At 34.9% G+C, this 16,678-nt stretch overlaps 3 protein-coding genes across 3 annotated transcripts; all 3 read left to right on the top strand.

Moving 5' to 3' along the window:
• The first annotated feature begins 422 nt into the window (after positions 1 to 422).
• On the top strand, positions 423 to 6,609 carry LOC100632682 (Werner syndrome ATP-dependent helicase homolog). Its single transcript, XM_020002184.1, is given in 27 exon segments — positions 423 to 554; positions 621 to 695; positions 807 to 889; positions 978 to 1,084; positions 1,435 to 1,541; positions 1,583 to 1,678; positions 1,734 to 1,816; positions 1,869 to 1,960; positions 2,058 to 2,130; positions 2,179 to 2,233; positions 2,290 to 2,343; positions 2,959 to 3,060; positions 3,118 to 3,198; positions 3,255 to 3,324; positions 3,370 to 3,423; positions 3,476 to 3,531; positions 3,579 to 3,610; positions 3,688 to 3,919; positions 3,962 to 4,016; positions 4,062 to 4,211; positions 4,262 to 4,355; positions 4,399 to 4,598; positions 5,020 to 5,112; positions 5,163 to 5,259; positions 5,322 to 5,387; positions 5,452 to 5,597; positions 6,309 to 6,609. Coding segments are annotated over 27 exon segments (2,523 nt in total). The 5' UTR covers positions 423 to 528; the 3' UTR covers positions 6,453 to 6,609.
• A 119-nt stretch (positions 6,610 to 6,728) lies between these two features.
• Positions 6,729 to 7,694, top strand: LOC105314366 (translocase of chloroplast 90, chloroplastic-like). Its single transcript, XM_011408496.1, has one exon. The coding sequence runs from the start codon at positions 6,729 to 6,731 to the stop codon at positions 7,692 to 7,694; it is 966 nt and encodes a 321-aa protein (XP_011406798.1).
• Positions 7,695 to 8,335: 641 nt separating this feature from the next.
• Positions 8,336 to 9,664, top strand: LOC109586018 (uncharacterized). The gene is made up of 4 exons (XM_020002185.1): positions 8,336 to 8,653; positions 8,770 to 9,172; positions 9,232 to 9,301; positions 9,374 to 9,664. The coding sequence occupies exons 1-4, from the start codon at positions 8,426 to 8,428 to the stop codon at positions 9,477 to 9,479; spliced, it is 807 nt and encodes a 268-aa protein (XP_019857744.1). The 5' UTR covers positions 8,336 to 8,425; the 3' UTR covers positions 9,480 to 9,664.
• The last annotated feature ends 7,014 nt before the right edge of the window (positions 9,665 to 16,678 follow it).

Genomic DNA, 16,678 nt, shown 5'->3' with positions numbered 1-16,678 from the left:
GTGATAGTTGGTTTACTAGTGATAAGGATATTACCAATATTAAAAACACCAGTCTACTTTAAGCTGTGTCTACCTGTCACTACTGTCAATAGTTGTACTTACTGATTCTATTGTAGTATCAACTGTAGCTATCTTGTACTTACTGCTTGATAGTGACAGTTCTTCTCCCCTCTTTTTCCAGTGAATTGTAACAGCGTCTTTGTTTCTTACTGTTTGTATATTCAATGGAGTGTTGTTCTTATTATAAAATCAACTGTTACTATATTTACTGTTACTAAATATAGTAACAGTTGAAAGGACTACTAGTAGTTTGAATGACACTTTATGTGAAATGAGTATATTAATTAACATGTACATGTACATGTTAATTAATGTACGATATATTTATGGTAATAATAAGTGATATATTTATATTGATTAATTAATGTCTTTATATTCTCAACAGGTTATGGTAAGAGCCTATGTTACCAGTATCCAGCTGTGTATTGTAACGGACTCTCGTTAGTGATATCACCTTTAATATCACTAATGGAGGACCAAGTGACACAACTCAAGTATGTTTATTTATTGTTTATGTTTATTGTTTGTGTTTATTGTTGTTGTTTGTTGTTTGTTTTTAGTGTTAGAAATATTCCTTCATGTTTTCTTGGATCAGCTCAATTTGATGAAGCAGCTGCTAAGAAGAACATCCTCAGGTGAATCAATGAATGACTCAATAACTGAATTTATTCATCCTCCCTACCCCTCCCCCCTCTCTCTCTTTCTCTCTCTCTCTCCCTCCCCTCTCTCTCCCTCTCTCCTTCTAGTGGTAATATTCGTGTCTTGTTTATCACTCCAGAATATGCTGACCGCGGCAATAAATTCTTCATTGAAGTCTGTGAGAAAGTTGGTACGTTACTTAATTAAATATTCACCATCATCATCATCATTATTACTATTATTATTATTATTATTATTATTGTTATTGTTATTGTTAGGTATTACACTGGTAGCAATAGATGAGGCTCATTGTGTCTCTCAGTGGGGTCATGACTTCAGAGACAGTTACAGGAGACTGGGGAACATCAGGCAACACATTCCTAATGTAAGCTAGTGTATTCCTAATGTATACTAGTGTATTCCTAATGTATACTAGTGTATTCCTAATGTATACTAGTGTATTCCTAATGTATACTAGTGTATTCCTAATGTATACTAGTGTATTCCTAATGTATACTAGTGTATTCCTAATGTAAGCTAGTGTATTCCTAATGTAAGCTAGTATACACCTAATGTATACTAGTGTATTCCTAATGTATGCTAATGTACACCTAATGTAAGCTAGTGTATTCCTAATGTAAGCTAGTGTATACCATTGGACTCACCTTCAGCTAATGTACCTGTTCTTAATACAGAGGAGACTGGGTCCTCATTATATTATGTTATTATCATTAGGTTCCATTACTGGCACTAACAGCTACAGCTACCCCAGCTGTTAGGAAGGACATCATCAGCTCATTGAGACTGACTAACCCACTCATGGTCACCACCAGCTTTGACAGGTGCATGTAATAATTTATTATTTATTTATTTATTGTGTTAGGCCTAATTTATATATTGAGATTAATCCCAAATCAGGTTTACCTTCTGAAGACTTCAAACCGTTGCTATTAGCAACCAAAGACCCAGCGACTAACAGGTAATTAATAATAATATTTTTTTTAATATTATTCATACATGTACTTGTACTATAGGACAGTCCACAGTTTTGAAGGCCCCACTATAGTTTATTGTCGTAAGAAAGCAGTTACAGAAGAGATCACCTCAGTATTGAAAAGTATTCTAATTCCTATATCATCATAGCCACACCTCCTGCCCCGCCCCCTCAGGTATGGGTGTGTCCTGTGGTACCTATCATGCTGATATACCACTGAAGGAGAGGAAGGAGGTACATCATAAGTTCCTGAGAGATGAACTACAGGTAAACAACAACAATTGTCATGTTTACAGTTTGTTGTTTATTGTTGTTGTTGTTATTGTTATAGTGTGTTGTTGTTTATTGTTGTTATTGTTTACAGTGTGTTGTTGCCACCATTGCCTTTGGTATGGGCATTGATAAGCCTGATGTGAGGTTAATAATACATTATTCAGGTAATTAATAATAATTAATTGATTAATTAATTATTAATTAATTATTAGCTCCACAAGATATTGAATGTTATTATCAGGAAATAGGACGAGCTGGAAGAGATGGGTATTCATTAATTATTCATTATTCATTTATAATTTATTTATTTATTTCTTATCCAGTTCTCCCAGCAAGTGCTACATGTTTTATTCAGACAGTGACTTCAATTTGAACCGGTAGACACACACACACACACACACACACACACACACCATGGCATTTCTTATTTCCTAATGCATATACATGTACTTATGTTGTGTAGAAAGTTTGAGCTGATTCCGATCAAAATTGGATTTTTTACGAATTTTTAAAGTTTCTCCAAAATCAGACGAAAGTCCCTGTACTATGTACAGGGATTTTGTCAAATTTCACCAAAAATGAAAAGTAAAAAATTCCTCATTTTTATTACATTTTCTGATGCATATACATGTACTTATGTTGCGTAGAAAGTTTGAGCTAATTCCGATCAAAATTAGATTTTTTATGATTTTTTAAATTTGCTCCAAAATTGGACGAAAGTCCCTGTACTATGTACAGGGATTTTGTCAAATTTCACCAAAAATGAAAAGTAAAAAATTCCTCAATTTTATTACATTTTCTGATGTATATACATGTACTTATGTTGCGTAGAAAGTTTGAGTTGATTCCAATCAAAATTGGATTTTTTATGAATTCTTAAAGTTGCTCCAAAATTAGGTCAAATTTCCTCTACTATAGTACAGTGATTTTGGCTAAATTTCGCCAAAAATGAAGAGGAGAGATTTCCTCAATTTTATACCTTTCCTGATTAGGCTCTTCCTAAAGGACATCAGTGATTCATTGTTTCTGGAACACAAACAGAAAATGTTGAGGAAACTGATGACACTCCTGAGCTCATCAGAATGCAGGAGAAAGTACCTCATTAATTAATTAATGGTTTAATTAATTAATTAATTAATTAATTAATTTAGATTGCTGTTGGAGCACTTCAGTAAGAACCTTTCCACTGACATTGGAGGTCATAAAGACTGCTGTGATAACTGTAGGAGATTGTAAGTGGGTGTGGTCAATATTGATTAATTAATTATTGGCTACACCCACTCATTAGTTTACGAGGTGATATTCAAATTAAAACAAATTATTCAAAAGATGCCAAACTGTTGATGGACGTGATTAAAGTATTCATTAATTAATATTTTATTAATTATTTATTTATTTATTAGGCTTTGAGAAATGATTATGGCATTACAATGACAGTATCAATTTTAAGAGGATCAGTATGTTATTAACTAATTAATTAATTAATATTCATAGTGTTACTATTTTTAGAAAGCACAAAAGATTCCAAAGTACATTTTGAAGCATTCAGTTCATGGGAAAGGATTGTAAGTATTATTAATTAATTATTTATTTAATTATAGTTAATTAATAGACATCATTCTGAGAAATGGTGGAAGTCATTTGGTAAGAATATTGAATTTAAACTTTCTATCACCCTCTCTCTCTCTCTCCCTCTAACTCTCTCTCTCTCTCTCCTTCAGCTGGTGTTCTTATTTCTGGTCATTACTTAAGAGAAGAATCCGTTCCTCATGGTTTTGGTAGTACAGTATCTTTATGGAGTAACTATATTCATTTATATAATTTTTTATTTGTTTGTTAAGTTAAAGGGAGCAGGTGGTATGATAGGTTTGAATCTGATCCAGATGGTACAACAATTGATGTAATACCAACCAATGACATGATAGCGTACGATAAACAACAACAACAACAAAAGTAATTATAAACTATTTATTTATTTTATTTGTATATTTTTAGTTCAATAATTCCTTCAAGTCTTAATCCAAAATATACCTCGTCAGCAGCAGACATGGTAATTAATTAATTAATTAATATTTATTATTATTATTATTAATAGTTTATAGCCAGCAGTGATTCCTTATTGATTATTCCATTGAAAGATGATCCTTCAAGTTACAATGTATTATTAGTTAACATGAAGAATATGGGCGGGGCAGTGGGTGGAGCTAATGTCCCAATTAAAGACAAAGAGACAGAAGCTTTGGAGGTACATTAATTAATATTATTTATTAATTGGTGGGTGTGTCATTATTTCAGAGTGCACTGTATGAGGAGCTGGTCAGTTATAGAAACCAAATGGCTCATGAAACTGACATACCTCCTTTCATGATAGCGTCTAATAAACTACTGGGTATGTTATTGATTATTATTATTATTATTATTATTATCATCAGGTAATCTGTCTTTATCTCGTCCCACTGCTGAGGAATCATTGCGATTGATTGATGGAGTCTCTCAACAATTTATTACCAAATTTGGAATGAAATTACTAACAAAAATAAAAGAATATTGTACAGCTCATCCAACCCTCAGGACTGACACTGAACTGAGCAAAGGAAGAGAAGATACTGACACTGATACTGGGGAGATACAAGTAATTAATAATAATGATAATAATAATAATAATAATAATAATAGATGCATATACATGTACTTATATTGCGCAGAAAGTTTGAGAAGATTTTGAAACCTTTTTTCCAAAAAGTGGCTCCGAAATCACCCCAAATTTTTATTACATTTTCTGATACATATTGATGTCCTTATGCTGTGTAGCAAGTTTGAGCTAATTCTGACTTCAATTTTTTGAGTTACGGCCATTTTAAGAAAACATCAAAAATCTGAAAAAATCCCTGTACTATAGCCCATGGTTTTTCCCAAAAAATGGCTCCGAAATCACCCTGAATTTTTATTACATTTTCTGATACATATTGATGTCCTTATGCTGTGTAGCAAGTTTGAGCTGATTCCAACTTCAATTTTTCAAGTTACAGCCAACTTAACCTCATCCTCATTAGGTCGCCATAAAGGTTCGTAAGTCCATCATTGGTCCAATAAGTGAAAAGAATGGATCCTATTATGATTCATATACACGGGAAGGACTCAGTGTAGTAAGATTGGGATTAATATATTTATTTGTTATTATTATTAATTATTGTAGGAGGAGATAGCTTCAAGACGTGGTGTTCAAGCCCAGACTGTCATGGGACACTTAGTGGATTGTTATGAAGCTGGATACATGCTCAACTATAGGGAATGTAAATAATAATATAAAGATCATTATTTATTTATTATTATTAATTATTATTATTATCATTAGTGGGGTTCACTGAAGAGATTGAGAGGCTCATTACTGACACTATAAGGAGGCCTCCTATATCTTCAGGTACCTCAAAATTTAACGGATAACCTTTCATTATTTTAACGGGTGACCTCTTGTAATTTTACAGACGTAGGAAGATTAAAGCCGATTAAAGAACAGTTACCAGAACACATTGAGTACTGGCAGATAAAAATGGCAATAGCACTACTGATGGTGACCAGTGGATTCATTAGAAATAAACTAACTACAACACCATCACTGACATCACCTACTGTAAGAATCAATGAATAATACTAGACGAATGTATAACATTAAAGGGGCGAGCAAAAGCAAGCCTTTGTACTGTATAATTTTTATGAGCAAGCTAAGCAACTGTACATGCCTGAAATACAGTAGATCTGATGTCTCTTGCTCTCTTCTTGACTGAGCCCTGGCTGCTTCACGACAGGCATCTCTGCAAGCTCCATCCTTGACTCTCCTAATAGCAAGCCTTGCTTCTCTTGCTTCAGGAGTTTCTGCCGCCATCCTCTGCCTATAGAGCATTCTACGGCAATTACGACGAGTTTCTTCTTTGCTTAAACTGCTTCTTGGACTCATTTCTTTTTTGACTTTTCTTTAATGACACGTGGCGATTAATGGTGCACATGAGAGAATTTATTGCTTTTTTTATTGCTTTTTATTAATTTTTATTAACTTTTAAAAATAGTTAGACTACCCGTACATACAGACACACAGACAGACAGACGCACTTCCAGCTTTTTTGCCTTAGTGGGGCTCGCTTTTGCTCGCCCCAATTATCAGTAGGTTATTATTATTGTGTAGTATAAAAGCTAATGATCAATAGAAGTTTTAAATTTTTTGAGCAATATTTTGTAATTTTTAACACCTTGTTAACACTTACAAGGTGTTAACAAGAACAGGAAGTGCTCAAAAATTTATTTTTAATTCAATAATCATTATTATTATTATTTCTTTGTTTTCCAGTTGTCATCAGGTTCTTCTGGTACAGATAGTAAGAGATCATTACCAAACACTTTTAAAAGGAGCCACTCCTACAGCAGCAGCAGTGGTGGGTATGGTAGAGGATACTACACTGGGTCTAAGAAGAAAGCAAGAAAGTTCTTTTGAACTAATTCTACAACTAAAGAACACTTCATTTATCTGCTACTATTAATGCCCTTGTATCATTTACACATTCATTAATTGTTGGAATTATTGTACTTTCATTTATTGTCCTTTTGTAAAAGTTTTAAAAACAGGTCAGTAATGATTCTTTATCCAAATTGACTCATAATGATACTCCCACATGAACACTAAGGGGCTGGTCCTTGTGTCCTGGCTTAGTTAATACCTCAGTTATTACTGAGCACTGACTGCAAGGCTTATACCCGGTACCTTCAAATTATGGCTGCTTTATTAGAAGGGAATGGATCTGAAGTTGAAGTGTCTAATGAACATCTCTCAATAGAAATTGAGGAAAAGTTGGGAGTTTTGCGTGATAGAATATCAATGGATGGAGGAAGGCCTGTTACTATATTATTGGTTGGTCCTACTGGTGCTGGCAAGTCAACACTGATCAATGCTTTGTTTGGGAGGGATGTAGCTGAGGTTGGATATGGAGCAATATCTGTCACAACAGGAATACATCCTTATGAAGGAGAGTACAAAGGAGTTAGAATAAGGGTTTATGATACTGTTGGGTTTGGGGGCAGAAGTGATCGGAGTTATTTAAGAAATATTAGCAGGCATGAAAAGTATGATCTGGTCCTCTTGTGTACCAAGTTAGGAGGAAGAATTGAACGAGACACGTTCTTGGAATTGGCCTCTGTCTTACATGAAGAAATGTGGAAGAAGACAATTGTTGTACTGACACAAGCAAACCAGTTCATTACACTTGATAGTGTAAGTAAGTCCAATGACCTGGAGGCTGAAATAAAAAAGCAAATTGAAGAATACCAATCATTCCTTACTGGTTCCCTTTCTAATCGTGTGAGGAGAGAAGTATTGGAGGGAATACCGTATTGTATTGCTAGAGTAGAAGATGAAAAGAAGTTACCTACTACAGATGACTGGGTGAAGTCACTGTGGGAGATGTGTATTATTCGTTGCAGTGATAAACCATACCATTTCGTATCATGGTGGTGCATTGTCAAAATAGTTGTTTTTGGTTTTGGAGTTGCAATAGGTACTGCTATTGGTGCTATTGTTGGTTCTATTGTACCTGTTGCTGGTACTATAATAGGAGCTATTGCGGGTGGATATATTGGTGCTACTATTGCTAAGCGTGTTGTAGAAAAAAAAACTACTGAACTGCATGCATGCAAAGCATTCCAGCCCCACCTACTTTCAGCCCCGCCCACAAAGTGTTAACAAGCAACTCTAAAGGTGTGAACAAGCCAACATTTTTTACAAAAAATAATGATTTATATACAACAATATCTTTATTTTGATTGGCTGATATCTTCCAATACTCTCAGTATTTGTGCTAGTGATGATCTGTGTTCAGCAACTTCATAAAACACTCTTGACTTCTCTTCCAACTTAAACATGACAGCGTCTCTCTCTTCAGCTGCCGATAGCAATCTTTGTACTTGGAGATCTTTAGCTTCTAATTGAGACTTTAGTTCTCCTATTTCTCTCTCCTTTTCCTTTAAAAGAGACCCTGTAGACTCTCTATTAGCCTCGCTATTAGCTGCTAGTTGTCTTTGTAGTTCTGCGTTAGTCTGTTGCAAGTCTTCTACGTGCAGCGAGTGGAGCTGTAGCTGGGTTTCCAGCTCAAATATTCTTTGATGAAGTTTCTGTAGGTGATCGTTGGCTTCTTTGATGTTTGTTTTGCTAAGGGAAGAGGCGGCAGACATCATTAGTGGGAGGTGGTGATTGGTGGAGTATACGGAGTAAAGTTTCTCATTCCTTCCCCTACTGAAAAAAAGCATTTTCCGTTACACTAAAGAATACGGAAACTCCGCCCACGTACCCCATTTTTTGTATTGGAGAGTAGACCTATACGGAGAAAAAGGAGTTCATTTTCTCATTCCTTCCCCTACTGAAAAAAAGCATTTCCCGTTACACTAAGAGTATACGGCTAGTCCACGTGTAAAGTAATGGGTGATCCTAAGCAGTCTCTGGAGGCTAGTCTCTCCTCTTTACTGGAGGATATACAGTCCTACCGCTCTATACTGACGGGGGAGAAGGATCCAGAGATGTCTGATGAGGTTATTGTGACTGTTACTGAAGAATTGGATGTTATTCGTCAGAATATTAAGAACACAATGAAGCCATTATTGAGGAATGGAAGAGGAGGAGGAGAGAAAGATGATGCTGGGGAAATGGTGAGGAATAATTATGAATGTGTAAGCTAAGTAAGAAAAATAAGTAAACTAGTTATTAAAGGGTTAAAATTGCTTGATTAATTAATTAATTAGATTATTATTATTATTATTATTAGGATTTGTCTAATTTGCCTTTCCCATCAGTACCAGATTCATCAATCATCCTGTCGCCTCTTGTTACCATAGAAACAGACCCCTCCCACCACATACCCACAATAACCACACCTCAAGAACATCTGAAGGACTCCACAGGAACCAGAGGAGGAGGTGAACAGGATGAGGGTATTGATGAGGAGGAGGGTGTTGATGATTGGGACGACTGTGGGTTGGAGGAGATGCTTCAAAATGAGGAAGCGTCTAAACTGTTTGAGAGCATATGCTTAGAGCAAGAGACCAATCAGACTAACAGCAGTAGCAGTACAGACACTGACGGTCAGTGGATTGGAGAGGAGACTGACTGTATGATAATAGATAATGAAGGAGGATCAATGTCTACTGGTGGAGATGATCAATATACTGGTAAATAATACACTTCTTTGCTTATTTATTTGTTGTTTTTGTTGTTTATTGTTGTTTAGATATTCCTCCTCCATCAAAGGATCATGTTGATAAACTGAAGGAATCATTTGGTCACTCGAATTTTAAACCGTAAGTTAATTAATGAGACATTGGGATCAAACTTTGTTAATTCTTTCATATCATAATATTTATTCCAATTAGTGAGCAGTGGAGGATCATACACTCTATACTGAAGGACAGGAGGGACACTTGTGCTGTCATGGCAACAGGTCAGTCAACTGCATGTAATTGTAATTTAATTAATTAATTATTATTATTGTTTTTGTTTTGAGTACCCACACTAATAATGAATACTGGCCAATCCTTATAATTATTCTTTAATTATTAATGTTGTGAAAACATCTTGAACACATGTGATATGATAAAAATTTCAACTTCATGGAACAGTTTTATCATAGTGTACTTCATGCATTTAATTTATTTTTTATTGTTTGGCAAAATGGCTACACTTACATGTATTGTTTAAAAGTCACTAAGTTAATGTTCAAAAAGTAAAAGAACAGCAATACAAAAGCAGGAAATATAATAGCAGACTCAGCAGTACAATATGATTAATAAGCAGCATACCACAAGTCAGTTTATTTGTTCAGGGCTTGAGTTTTGTTCAACTTATTTTTTCGTCTAATTGCGTTTAGCAGCCACTACTATCCCTGTAATTATAGCTGCTAATCCACCACCAACACCAGCCCCTAAAAAACCTCCTGTTATTGTACCTGGTCCAGGAACAATTGACCCTGCTGCTCCTCCTATTGCTCCACCCACCACTGCTCCAACTGCAGTAGTAATGCTTACAACTCCTGCTTCTATTAGTAATCGGTACTTAGCTATTACACTAAGGAAACCACGAGCTTCATCACTACAACGTAATAGGCACTTATCCCACAGTTCTTTCAACCAGTTGTGAGTTGTTGCTAGTTTTCTCTCGTCTTCATCTCCAGCAATACAGAAAGGTATCTCATCAATGGCCTCCTTTGTTGTTGATATTTTGCTAAGATATCCATGAACGTACCCTCTGAAGTCTTCTATCTTTCCGTTTATTTTTTTTGCTTTATCAATATCAGGCAATTTTTTTATTTGTCTATCTTGAAGGAATGTATTTGTATGTGTCAGCACAATCACACTTCTCTCCCACATCTCCTTATTCATCATATCTCCAAGAGACGTGAACATATCTTTAACTCCTTTGTCTGCTCTGCCGTCCATTCTCATGCAGATTAGTATCAGATCAAACTTTTTTTCTTCAGCAATCTCTCTAACAATAGCAACATTGCTCCTTCCTTCTGTGTCACTGAATCCAGCAGTATCATAGACCCTTAACTTTATACCTCTATATTCTCCTCCATATACCTCAACTTCTGATGTTACTGATCCTGCTCCATAACCAACTTTAGCTACAGTGTTTCCCAGTAAAGCATTGATCAGTGTTGATTTACCAACACCAGTGGGACCAATCACTAATATATTGACCGGCTCTTCTCTTTGGCTCAATCTTAGTATGGCTTCTTGTATCTGCTTCTCTTCTTCTTCATTGAAATTACTATTATCTTGTTCAACTGATTTAATGGAACAATTGACTTCGGTGGGGCCCTCAGGGGTAGCCATTATACCAGATAATGATCAAGGGGATTACTATAACAATACCTTATCACTTCATTTCCTCTTATCAGTTATTGGATGGTTACTCTAATGTTTTGTTAATTTGCTATAATTGGGCGAAGCCCACTAGTTTGAGTAGAGTACTGTACAGCTGGTTAATTTTGCGGAGAAAAATTTTGCGAATCCTTAAAAATAACCTGGTTTGCGGATTAAATATTTGCGGTTTTGACAGTTATTGTAGCATTATCTACTGTGGTCATGCATGAATTTCATTATTTTGCGGATTTAAATTTTGCGCTTTAAATGGAATTGCAAACTCGCAAAATTTAATTCCCCGCAAATATTTCCTGCTGTACGGTATGTTTGTGTTTGTACACATACGTCACCTCTATTTATCCGTATGAAAAATTTTCCTATTTTAATAACCTAATCTTAATCTTCTTTGAAAACGGGTGTGGTCACAGTGAAAAAAATGGCACCAGCTATCAATTCTTCATTGTTCTTCATGTTCTTGACCTTATAAGTTACAAGTCACTCACTTGAGTCAGCAAGAATGCAAGAGAAGTCTCTACTACTTTCCAAATACAACAAGGAAGATTAAGAAGGCAGATATGCCACAGTTGTGAGCTTGTAAAGCCTCCACAACTACTGACATAACCTATGACTGCAGTTACTGTCTCTGGCTTCCAACACAACTTTTTTGCTGCAGAATGTGATAAACTGATAAAGAAAATTTGTATTTCCAAGCATGATAACTTTATTACAAACTTACAAACTACTGTATTTACTCATGTACATGTACAATAATGTAGCTCTATACCATATAACCTTTAAAATATAGCGTGGCTAGGGGGCTGAGCCCCTTAATGTTTTACATTCGTCTAGTTATCTGACCTATCTATTATCCCAAGTACATTCTTGTAATAATTATGCTGATATAGCTACAATAGTATATCACAAAAACCAAAACTGACTAAGTAAGTGTAATACAAATAACAATCACTAATAATAGTAATAATAATAATAATACTAACAGCATTAAACATTATGTACATGTAGACTGGTTCTACTATCAATTGTCAATTCTTTTGTTCTGTGCCCGAAGGTTGTTCCTTCTTCTTACGTTTCACAGCTAATGTAACACCTGAAATGGTAGCTCCTACTCCAGCACCAATCACAGCCCCTGCTGCAGCTCCTATTATATTTCCTGTTACTGGTACCATAGATATTATAGACTACGTAACCGGGATAGGAAACAAGCTCACGTGATCCATTCAAACCAGTATCAACCGCCCGGCCAACGACCGTCATTGGATTTTGGTGGGTGTGGTCAAAAAATGGCTACTCATCGACGACATTCAAAGGAAGATTGTATTCAAGCCAATGTTGATTTCTTGTTATTTTAATGATATTTCAATACTTCAATGTTTGTGTGACATGACTGTAATGAAAAAAATACTGATACCATTGTTATTTTGCAAATATACAGTGATTTTGTTCAAATTTGTGTTAGTTGCAAATTTGAAAAACTTTATGTACCTGTTGCACTATCACACGGGCAAAAATAGACTAACAAGATCATTGAAGATGTTGCCACAATCATTGTGCATGGAACTGTCATAGTTTCATTTACTGATTTGCTATGTTAGAGGAGTAATAACTAAAATACTGTTTTTGCGAACAGTCCACTGTTGTACCTGTTACAGCTTTTACACAGCAAGTAAAGGATTTTCCTTTTGGATGAGGATATTTTAATGTTGTGTGCATGGAATTGGGGGGTTAGCATTTAAATTCATGCAAAGCATTTGACTATAACACTGCTTAAAAACCAAAAATTCATTAATTCCGCATGAAAAGCAAGCAACATGGTCAAATTTATTCTATTTAACGCCCAATCTAATCACGGACGTTGTCCGCCGGGGGAATTCTAGTTTCCTATCCTGGTTACGTAGTCTATAATATTTATGCTAGTACAATTGATCCTGCTGCTCCTCCTATTGCTCCACCTACCACTGCTCCAACTGCAGTCCCACCATAAATAGGTCCTGTTTCCATTAGCGTGATTTGACATTTTCCTATTAAACTAAGGAAACTACGAACATCTTCTTTGCAATGATAGAGACACTGACCCCATAGTTCTCTTATCCAGTCATGAGTTGTTGGTAGTTTTTTTATCTTCTTCTCCAGCGATGCAGAATGGTATCTTATCAATTGTGTCCTTCTTCAGTGTGCTGCTAAGGAATCCATGAATGTGGCCTTTAAAATCTTCTATTTTACTTTTTATTATTTCTTCTTTGTTAGGAGATTTCTTAATTTCTCTATCTTGAAGGAAAAAATTTGTACATGTCAGCACGATCACAGTTCTATCCCACATCTCCTTATTTATCATTCTTCCAAGAACCCTGAACATATCTTTAACTTTTTCATCTGCTCTGGAATCCATTCTGACACAGATCAGTATCAGATCAAACTTGCCAGCTTGTGCAATCTCTTTAAAAATGCTATTGCCACTCTTCCCTCTTGTATCACTGAACCCAGTAGTATCATAGACCTTTAACTGTATTCCTTCATGTTTTCCTTCGTGCACTTCAACTTCAGACTGAACTGATCATGCTCCATAACCAACTTTAGCCACAGCATTTCCCACTAAAGCATTAATAAGTGTTGATTTACCAGCTCCAGTAGGACCAATCACTAATATATTGACTGGATCTTCTCTTTGACTCAATCTTTTTATGGCTTCTACTCTTTTCTTCTCTTGTGATTCATTAAGATCACAGTTCTCTTGTTCAATTGATACATGAGAAGCACTCATCTCAGCAGAGCCCTGACAGGTAGCCATTATACCAGATATTGATCAAGGGGATTACTATAACAATACCTTATCAGTTCATTTCCTCTTATTAGTTATTGGATGGTTACTCCAATGTTATGTTAATTTGCTATTATTATCTGACCTATTTATTATCAAGAGTACATTGCTGATATAGCTACATATAGTCTATTAGTATATTTAGTTTATAGCTGAGTGCTCTTAACTCATCACTAGTCTCCATTGATAGTTTAGGATACACACCTTCAGTTCAGTGTACCATAGGGCGCCTCATGTCGAGGGCTATAGGTTTCGCAAGTTTTAATATTGCGCATTTAATTTTTGTGAATTTATGCCATCTGCCATCTTGTACCGTATTAATTTGATTTTTGCAGAAGTAATTTTCGAGAATCTTAAATAAAATTGTGAAACCTGCAAAATTTAAAGCCCTAAAAAGGTGCCCTATGGTATCTATTCACTGACTGTCTTCACAATGGAACTGTAACTAGTGATACTGGAACTGGCTGACTCATGTTTATTGTATAATACTGGTACTAATGAACTTGAATATATTATTAATAATGTGACTGGTTGGATTAAAGGGAAAAGAACTAATAAATCTCACTTTAAAAATGGTAGAAAAAAGATAAAGGAATTAATAAAGATAGCTTTAAAATATAAAAAAGTGCTAATGAAAAAATGGAAGTCTGTGTCATGCACCAGTAGTACCAATAATAAAATAATTGTTAGATTAAAATAAAGGACGACAAAATCTCACATGTAATAGAAGCTATACTAACTGAGATACTAAACTAAAAAAAGCAAAATAATAATAATAATAATAATAATAATAATAATAATAATAATAATAATAATAATAATAATATTAATAGCACTACCAAAAACACTATAGTCATTTCTCATCACCCATGTGTATGAATTCAACACAAATGTGGCCTAATGGATTAATATTGAACTTAATTAAATAATATGACTTGATATCAGAACCAAATAAAAATGAATTCTTTCTGATTATATGAGTTACATATATTGGTTGTCTTATTTCTAATGGCTCAAAACTGTGTTTTTTGCTACTTTGAAAGCAAGTGTAAGGATGTTTGGCTACAATATCAAGTAACTTTTTCTTATAATAATACTCATATATTTGACATCTTGGATGCCCATACTTATATCCACTGCTTGAGAAGACATAACTTGCACCAACAGCATCTAAAAACTGTATCTGATTAGCTTTCTTATTTGAAGCACCATGATGACTGAGCCTATAGATATCAGACTTAAGATCACCATTTGCTTTCTGTAGAAAAGTCGTCATTTTATCATCTTTGAGCTCAAAATCACCAGTGATTAGTGTTGATCTACCAGCATAAGTTATTTTAGAAATAATAGAGTCTTCATTTGCAGCTTTTTTATTCTTACCCTGGCACCCTCCATAAGCAGAAGCTACAAAAGAGAGTGTGGGGCCAAAATTATCAGAATGAGGACACAATTTTAACTTTTTCTTGCACTTCTTAACTCCGGCACATTTAGATACTTCCTTAGATTTAGCATATTCACTTTTAATACGATAACTGGACCAAGCACAAGAATGATACACGGGAAATGTCTTCTTTATGTTAGTCTTTTGTAAATGGGTCTTGCCATAAGATTGTAATATTGCATTTATGTAGCTCCTATGGTCCAAATCAGAATGGGTGATGACTACAAAGTTAAGTCTAGTCCCAGCAAGAAAGTCCAAAATGTCCTTTTCTTTCATACCTAGCTTGTTTGTAGATCTGCTGGCTCCAGCATCAATAATACTGACTGTTCCTTTCCGAGGATCACCTTGACCTCTAGGACACTGTATCACAGTACAGTCTCCCTGACCCACAGGCAGGGCGTATACATGTAACCTATCATCAGCATCAGGTATGGGGTCTATAGACACTGCTACTTTGAGCAACAAACAAAGAACGACAATAGCATTCATCTTCATAATTACCAAGAGAGAAGTAACGAAAGAGAGAGAGAGGATCCCTATAAAGACTGGTTGATATTCTCTCCTTTATATAGGATAGTGTAGTATCAGGTTCCATACAGTACCTGATTCATGAGGTATCTCCCTTTACCTCTTCACTTCCTATTATCACATTATACTCATTCATTATACTCTATTACTAGTTCCTTATACTCTATTACTAGTTCCTTCTTTATTCCTCGTATTCTGTTACTAATTCCTCCACACTCACTCACTATACAAGAGGAAACTATTACAAATATGAATATGTTTGGGCCACTTTTATTGAATTTCCTCCACTATATATATATATATATATATATGTAATTAAAATTATTAACACATCAAGAAGGTACCGTATTTCCTTAAATAAAAGCCCGGGCGTCTATTTCCTAAAATGATACTTGGACCTCCAAAAAATATATAAAAAATAATAAAAAATTTGGCCCAGAGCGGGATTTGAACCCGTGGCCTCAAGCTTTTGACTTCTGGAACTTCAGGCATTGCCCACTAGACTACTGAGTCACTCCTAATCTGGTGTTGCGTATTTATAGTTTAATTCTATTGCTACCCCAGCGTTTATTCGAATACGGCTTCTATTTAAGGAAATACGGTATATTATTTTAGCTTGCATATGCACAACTTATTATCAGACCTTATGTTTTATGCCATGGAACCTTTCTTTAGTTCAATTAGCCATTGAACCTTTTTATTAGTTTTTATTATCGCAAAAATAAGCAGCTGCAAATATATCCCGACTTACAGTATATACCGTATATACAACCTGATGGTGCCTTTTGATTTAGCTGTAAGTATACTATTATTATGATATAAATTTTGTATGGGCACAACTGGTTATTAATTATTCACAATACAAAGCATAATTTCTATGACAGGAAATCAACATTATAAATTAAGCTGTCCAATGCTTTTAAAAAGGGTGAATTAACATTGATGATTATCACAATAATAACTACTCTGATAATACACAGTCCTACCCCAGTACTCCTTTTTATAGTTG

This window comes from Amphimedon queenslandica, unplaced genomic scaffold (assembly GCF_000090795.2).
Source record: "Amphimedon queenslandica unplaced genomic scaffold, v1.1 AMPQUscaffold_12967, whole genome shotgun sequence".
Classification (NCBI taxonomy): Eukaryota; Metazoa; Porifera; class Demospongiae; order Haplosclerida; family Niphatidae; genus Amphimedon; species Amphimedon queenslandica.
This window is presented reverse-complemented; position numbering and strand designations above follow the sequence as displayed.

Excerpts from the sequence above, each read along its gene's own strand:
- LOC105314366 (XM_011408496.1), top strand. The coding sequence starts at position 6,729 with ATGGCTGCTTTATTAGAAGGGAATGGATCTGAAGTTGAAGTGTCTAAT.
- LOC109586018 (XM_020002185.1), top strand. The coding sequence starts at position 8,426 with ATGGGTGATCCTAAGCAGTCTCTGGAGGCTAGTCTCTCCTCTTTACTG. Across the intron at positions 8,654-8,769 it reads AAGATGATGCTGGGGAAATG|GATTTGTCTAATTTGCCTTT; the intron begins GTGAGGAATAAT and ends TATTATTATTAG. Across the intron at positions 9,302-9,373 it reads GGTCACTCGAATTTTAAACC|TGAGCAGTGGAGGATCATAC; the intron begins GTAAGTTAATTA and ends TATTCCAATTAG.